General features: G+C 35.4%; 1 protein-coding gene across 1 annotated transcript; it reads right to left on the reverse strand.

The window, feature by feature from the left end:
• Positions 1-1,555: 1,555 nt before the first annotated feature.
• LOC107515317 (C-X-C motif chemokine 15-like) lies at positions 1,556-7,770 on the reverse strand. Its single transcript, XM_016154009.2, has 4 exons — positions 7,712-7,770; positions 6,912-7,041; positions 2,806-2,889; positions 1,556-1,683 (listed from the first exon to the last, which is right to left on the reverse strand). Exons 1-4 carry the CDS (start codon positions 7,767-7,769, stop codon positions 1,671-1,673), a joined length of 285 nt encoding a protein of 94 aa, XP_016009495.1. The 5' UTR covers position 7,770; the 3' UTR covers positions 1,556-1,670.
• Positions 7,771-8,207: the final 437 nt, after the last annotated feature.

An 8,207-nucleotide genomic window follows, 5' to 3' on the forward strand; every position in this document is an offset into this window, starting at 1 on the left:
GTTGTCTTCCCGTATAAAACTTATGCTATGGATTGAGCATCCTTTAAGAAAGGAAACTCTGCTTTATATAAAGCCTTAATAATGCCTTTTTATTTCATGTAGATATTTAATCATGCTCCCTACCCTCAGTTTCAGTCCCTGTCAGTGTTAGCAACAGTTTCAGTAGCATTTGCTCAGAGCCCCCTGGGGCTCCACGATGTTCAGACTTGGAGGGTATGGGGGGAGAGGCCTTCCGGGTTGTGGGTTGGGGGCTGTGGCTCAGCCTCAGGTTTGCAACTGTAGCTGTTAAACATCAACTGTTGTTTCTCTGCCAAATAGTTTCTCTGCTTTCTGCCCTGATGACTTGGCTCTGCTGCTGGCTGCAAGGAATTCACAACTCTCCAAGGCAGGGAACTGTTTAGGAAACTTGCTGCACCTCTTCTCTCTCTCTTCTCCTACAGGTTGCTCCAGTGACTGTGAGAGGCAGCTTCTTGGTTTCTCCCAGTTCAAGTCTGACACCAAGGGTTCTGACCTGTGGTAGTTCTTATGCGCAGATCCCAAGCTCAGACTTGCTGGTGTGTAGCTTGCATGTTTTTTGTTGAGTTTTAGATGTTCAGCTTATTGTTGTTTCAAAGGGAGAGATCTGGGGATGTCTCCCACTTCGTCATGTTTCTCCAAACTCCTCCATCTCTTCTTTTTGAGGCACCATCTTTGTCATCTTCCCAGGATCTTGATGATCATAAATTTCCTTCCCTTCTTCCCCCTACATGATGACCTTACAGTATACTACATTATATCACTTCTACTCTTGGTTAATGTTAGCTATTAGTTTTGCTTAATTTAAAAGTGAATTCTTAAAATTTAAGACATTTCTATTATACCACTGTATGACATCTTATTTCTTTCTTTTTAAATGCATTCTAATTTCAGATCTTATAATGAATAAAAAATTTCTCTAAAAGAAGTATTTTAGTTTTGAACATTGTAGCTAAACAATCTTACTTACTTTCTTTCTTGATTTATTTAAATGTATTTATTTTTATTATGATGATATTGGTGAATGAAATCCAGTAGGTTTCAGGTGTACAATTCAACAATAAGGCATACACACATACACACACACACACACACACACACTCACATACACATAAATATTGCATTGCATAAACAATCTTACTTTATACTGAGAACCCAGATTATGGGTAACTAAAATGGGGTGGGTATTAAGGCCTTTGGAACTTAAAAGTTTGAGCAATCAAGAAACTGGAGTGTTGATAAATTGATAATATAATAATAATAATAATAATAATAATAAAACATGCTGATGATATTAAGGATGATATCAAAGGATGGAGTACAAAGAAAAACAGTGATCAAATGCCATAGCTGTCTAGAAAGTTAAGTCGACTAAAAGATGCTAGAAGACAGCATGGAGGAGGTAGAGTCTGTTAAGATACATTGAGCCTAACAGCTCTGAGGACTATCCTTCCTACATAATGGAAATTTCATCACTTTTTTCTCATTACTTCTGATTGAAAACAATCCTTAAGTCTCCAGAATAAGTAGAGAGAGCAGTTCATTCTAGTCTTAAAGTAGCATAAATTTCAAAGGAAATTCTGGAGGATGTCCAAGCTGACGATGAAACCAAGGGCTCCTGATGTCCATAGGATGTGATGTTCCTTGGGTGGCCATCAGTGAGCAGCACTACGATACAAGCAGAGTGACATACAACTGTGGATATGTGGATACACAGGATTACCCATGTATCCCTTGTAAGGAAAACACAACGACTGAAGAATAAAGAAAAAGTCCATTATTTGGTAAACTGAAAATTAATCATATCCATAATTAAACACTTTACATGTATTATTACTACTTCTCCCATGATAGAACAAAGTAAGAACAAATGAAAGCATGTAACCCACATTGTTAAGGGAGTTATCTAGAATGAAATAATTTATAGATGGTGGATTTGGAACACTAAACTATACCAATGGGACTAAAAAAGCCCAAGCTCCTCCCTGCACATTACATCGCTCAACTGCCAAGGTGAGCCTCAGGTGAATCATAAGCTTCACGTACCCTTATTTGTTTTCATTTATATTTTTCAATTTAAAAAAATCCACAAAGTTTTTTTTTTTTTCAATTAAAAGTGGTTACCTCTTCCCTCTACCACTGCTAGAACAAAAATCTAAAACAAAAAAGAATCTTTATCTTTCAGAAGTTAACACAGATACATCATCACTTGCTAGTCCTCATTACGCCTGCTCCATTTACCAACTTGCAAATTCCATTTGGAGTTCAGTTTTTAGAAATATTGTCAGAAATAATTTTTTTCAAAGGTGAGATTTTTAAAAATAAAAAAAATTTCTTTCATAAAATGGGTCTATTGCCTGCCTTGCTGATCTGCATAAAACAGTTTCTAATAATTTTAAATCACTTTCATATTCAATGAGGACATTTATATCATAGGTCGACTTGGATATTGTGTTAAATAGGTGTGAACTAGTGATTCTCAAACTTGAGAGTGCATCAGAATCACCTAGTGGGCTTATTAAAACAGACCATTGGGTCCATCCTCAGCATTTCTGATTCAGTAGGTTTGAGGTGAAGCCTGAAAATGTGCATCTCTGGCAAATCGCCAGGTGATACTAATTTTGCTGGTCTAGTGGCTCTGCTTTTAGATTCTCTGGTATAGACTTATTCTAATCTTACTGTAATTTTATTCTAATTCATAGCACAGTCTATATATTTTCAAATACCTATTTAATTAAAAGAAAAAAAAAGCAAGAACAGGAACATGAAAATCTCTGGTATTAACTGTACCTGTCCTTAATCTTTTTGATAATAGTCATCACCCATTTCGCCTCAGGATCCAAACAAACTAATTTCCCATTTCTTAATGTGACTCTGAAAAGAAGAGAGTATTTTGGTTAAATAAAAACTTCTTTAAATTTTTTTTGGTCAGCTTAATAATGCTTTGAATTTATTCATTAGAATTTCTGCAATAGGAAATGCATATGCTTAGAATGAACACATGATCTCCTCAAACTGCATTAACCATATTATTAGAACAGGATGTTTAGTCACATCAGTGTGCATAACTAAATTATTTTTAATCAGCTAAAGAATAATACATTTACTTAGAGGTTTTTGAGTTATCGACTAATTAGCAAACATTCATTGGTCTTTACAATGTGAAAGTTATGGTGCTAGATTCTGGAAAATCTGTATAATATCTTCCAGGCTGCCAGTTATCAACCACTTACTATCTATTCTTTATTATTATATCTACACTAATTTTGTAAGTTTTTAGGCCGTCATTAAGCCTTATTTATTACTAGGAGAGACAGGAAGAGCTTAAATTACTTATTTAAATTAATTCTGTAGTTGTCACCTGGACTTTACAGAACCACAAAACTCCACTTTTTGAAGGTCTTTACCTGAGTAACAGATCACTTTACCACACTCTGAACTATAGTATACATTTCCAGGTTTATACGATTTAATTTCCGGTTATGAAAAAAATATATTATAATAATAATATAATAATAGCTCCTTAGCAAATTATCAATACAATTCTGAAGGCTGGGAAGATCAAGAACAGAGTGCTGGCATATTCAATATCTGCTGAGGACTTATTTCCTGGTTCATACAAAACTATCTTCACACTGTGTCCTCACATGGCGAAAAGGGAGAGGGAGCTCTCTGAAGTTTTTTTATTACCACATTAATCTTATTCATGAGGGCTCCACCCTCATGACCTAATCACCACCCAAAGGCTCTATCTTCTAATACCATCAATTGGGGCTTAGGATTTCGGCATATAAATTTGGGGGGCAGAAATACAGTCAGTCCATAGCAGAGACAAAATAAATAATAATTGTTTTAGGTCTTATACATTGGTATTAATAGAATTTTTAAAAAGCAAGAGGTAATATAGTCTAAAATGGTAGTCACTTCTTGGAGGCAGTTGTGTATATGATTTGAGAGGTGTGTTAGTTTGCTGTATATAACAATATAACACAGGCTGGGTTCCTTAAAAAACAGAAACTTATTGTTTCACAGTTATGGAGAATAGCAGTTCAATGGGAAGGGAGATTTTGTTTCTTCTGAAGTCTCTCAACTTGCATATGGCTGTCTTCTAATAGTGTCTTTTTTGGGCTTTTTAGGGCCTTTTCTCTGTGTGCACACATTCTACTTGTTTCTCTGTCTTAGAAGGACACCAGTTATATTGGATTAGGCCTCACCCTTGTGACCTCATTTAACCTTAATTATCTCTTTAAAGACCTTGCCTCTGAACTGGCAAATTCTGAGGTATTGGACTTACTAATTGAAACAGGAAAGAATTCAGCCTATAACAAGAGTTCACATGTGGAGGTTTCTGATGTACTAATTATAGTCTAGATGATGGCCAGGGTATCAAGTGAGCAGGTATTTATTTTATTGTTGCCTTTTACACTGTACAGATATGTATTTATACACTCTTTTTGTATGCATGCTAGGTAGAATTCTAAGAAGGCCCACCAGGTTTTCCTCCCTAATCTCCTGGAGTGTGAACATGATGAGACATTACACCCATAAGTATGTCCCATTACATGGCCAAAGATATTTTGCAGACGTAGTTAAGGTTACTAATCAGTTGACTAAATTAAAGTAAAATGTGATTATTTGGGTGGGCTTAATGTAATCGCTGGTCCCTAAAAACAGGGACTTGTCTCTGGATGGCAGTAAAAGAGGAAGTAAGAGAGATTTGAAGCATGAGATCAATTCAAAGAGATGCAGATTCAAAAGCAACTTCGAGTAGCTGACAGTGACCCTGGGCCAATACTAGCAAGAATATGGATACTCAGTCCTATAACTGCAAAGAACTTAATTCAGCCAGCAACAAATAATCTTGCAAGTGGATTCCTTCCCAGAGCCCCTAAATAAGGCTTCAGCCTAGCTGACACTCTGACTTTAGCTCCTTATAAAATCCTAAATGTTCTTGCCATTAAAAAAAAAAAAAGTAATTAGGCAAATTATGTGACATCATAGAGGTGTTAGCTCACACTACAGTACTAATCATATTGCAATATATAAATGTCTCAAACCAATGCATTGCATACCTAAAACATACACAACATTATGTATTAATTATATCTCAATTAAAGAAAGAGAAAAGAAAGAAGGAAGGAAGGAAGAAGGAATAAAAGAAAGAAGGAAAGAACCCTAAGCAGAGAATCCAGTCTAGCTGCCTCAACTGCTAACCTGCAGAACTCTAAGATAATAAAGAGATTTATTTTAAGCCACTAAGTTGTGGTAATGTGTTGCTTAGCAATGAGCAATTTAAACCACATGCATTATCATATAGTTTACAATAGAATAAAGTTTCATTAAAAGGCAGTATTCTCCATAGCCTCTAAGCTCTATATTTGGGCTGATGCTTCAGAAAGGTTGTCAGGCAGCCTCCAGAGCCACTAGGTATATTGAAAATATTGTGTATTTCTATGGGTAACAAAGGGATTTCCAGACAATCAAGAATAATTCATGTATCCTTACAGAGATCTTTGTTTATTGTACATATTTACTTCAAAGTCCACTCAGAAAGATTCACACCCTAACCATGTTTTTATTTGAGAGCTTTTCATTTTTACTATTTTTACAGAGGTACATAATGTTTTCAGAAATGAAAGCCCTGACACTGGGCAATTATCTTCCCATACTGCTGAGAAATAATGCTCAGAGCTCTGGTCATCTGTACTCTCAATCTAGTGCATTTTGTCTGTAAATGCCAGCTTTGAAAAGGCTAGTACTAGGAAGACCTGAATAGACCTTATCCAAAGAAAATATATGAATGGCCAACAGACATGTGAAGGTGCTCAATATCACCAGTCATTGGGGAAATGCAAATCAAAACTACAATGAGGTATTATCTCATACCTATTAGCATGGCTATCATCAAAATGACAAGAGATAACAAATGATGGCAAAGATGTGGAGGTAAAGGAACACTTGGACTCTGTTGGTGGGATTGTAAACTGGTACAGTCACTATTGAAACCAGTATGGAAGGTCATCAAAATAATCAAAATAGAAGTACCACATAATCTAGCAATTGCTGTTCTGGGAATATATTCAAAGAAAACAAAAACACTAACAAAAGGATATCCGTACCCCGTTTTCATAGCAGCATCATTTACAATAGCCCATACATGGAAATAACCTAAGTGTTCATCAATAGATGAATGGATAAAGAACATGTGATATGTCTATATAATGGAGTAGTATTCAACCATAAAAAAATATACAAGGATATCCTGCCACATGTGGCAACATGGATGAACCTTGAGGGAATTATGTTAAGTGAAATGTCAGGCAGAGAAAGACAAATACTGTATGATGTCACTCATCTGTGGAATCTATTTACAAAGAAGAACTCATAGAAAAAGAAATCAGATTTGTAGTTATCAGAGGTAGAGAGTGTGGTAGGAAGAGGAGGGGGAATTGAAGGAAGATGGTTAAAATGTACAAGCTTCTAGTTATAAGAGAAATAAAGACAAGTGAAGTGATGTGCAACACGTTGATTACAGTTAACATAGCTCTGTGATATATGTAATATATATATTTCATATATATATATATGAAAGTTGTTAAGAGAGTAGATCTTAAGAATTCTCATCACAAGGAAAAAATATACTTTTCCTTTCTTTGCTTATTCATTTTATTGTATCTATATGTGTTTTTTGTATCTATGCGTATATGTAGTATATCGATATGAGATAATGGACACTAAACTTATCACGTAATCATTTCATATCATTAAACTGCATGCCTTAAACTTATACAGTAATGCATGTCAATTATATTACAATACAACTGGGGAAAACTTAAGAAAAAAAGAGAAGTCCAGTATTAGAGGCTTCCATTCTCTCCCACATCTTCACTACTTACATAACTTCTTTTCTTCTGCAGTGGGGACCTTCAGGTATCAACTGAATATTTTCAAAGAATATGGGATGAATAAAGTTAGAATATGTCTGAACACACTGACATCGTAACTCTTGGCTCTCACAGGGATCATCTGAGTGAAAAAAGAATAAGAAAACTTTGAGTAAGGACTAAGACAATCATGATGCTTAATTCTTGACCCAAAACCTGAAATCAGTGCAGCAGGACACTTGACATACAAGGTAAGTACTGACAAAAATATTCAGGAAGACAATCACACGAATTTAATCATCTGCTATTATGATGACCAACGAACATTACTGAGCATGTACTATGTTTGAGAAACTGGTAATTAAACTAGATCAATAATTCATTGCTTAAAGGTATGTATGGGCAATGAGATAGCTTATTGAATAGTAAAGTCTACTTGATTTCCATTTATAAAAAGTTGTAAACATAAAGATTTGTGTGAATTCCTTCAGTCGAAGGTGTTGATTTCTATTTGCCTACCATCGTTAAAATAAACACCCTTAGCTTATTTGCAATAATGTTCCCGCTATCATCTCTAATAAGAAAAACACAGATTCTTACAGTCAGATATGTCTAGGAAGTTAAACCGATTTTCAAAAATTAGCTTAACTAGAAACTCTTTGACATTCCACAATGTAAATGTATGTTCTGAGTAAGTATTGATTGACAGTTTCTACATTTTTCCTAGTATCAAATATAATCTCATTAGATCGGGAACATTTTCTGAATTTTTCCAGTGCCTATAAGGAAAGACAAAGCCATGTTTGGCTTACCGAAGATGCCCAGGACAAGGGCAGCCAGCAGGAGCGTTCGTGAGCTCCCAGCAGCCATGTCTATGCTTGACTCTGATCCTTGTCTGAATGGTGGAATCAACACTGCAGCCCTCTTTTACGTGCTCACGGTAACCCTGAGAAGTTTTGTTGTTCTTGCGTTCTCCTCACACTGAAGAATGGAAGGAACAGCTTATCAAATAGCATGTTTATCATTAACGAGCCAATAAGGACACTGAACTTGTTTTTCAAGCTTTGTTTAAGTTGGGAATTGGAGCTAGATGAGGTGAATTTGTTGAATAGAGTAAAGAACCTATTCTTTCCTGGAGAGTGAAACTTTGTAACTACCAGTTGCAGTTAACGGTGACTTACAGAATGGAATCATAAGAACGTCTAAATATCTTTTCAAAGGTCATATTTGTGAAAAGTAGGAAATTAAGATGATTTTCCTCCACAAATATTTGCTTTTGGCTTTGATGCCTATTTTCATAATCTCACT

Source organism: Rousettus aegyptiacus, unplaced genomic scaffold (genome assembly GCF_014176215.1).
Source record: "Rousettus aegyptiacus isolate mRouAeg1 unplaced genomic scaffold, mRouAeg1.p scaffold_m13_p_10, whole genome shotgun sequence".
Taxonomy (NCBI): Eukaryota; Metazoa; Chordata; class Mammalia; order Chiroptera; family Pteropodidae; genus Rousettus; species Rousettus aegyptiacus.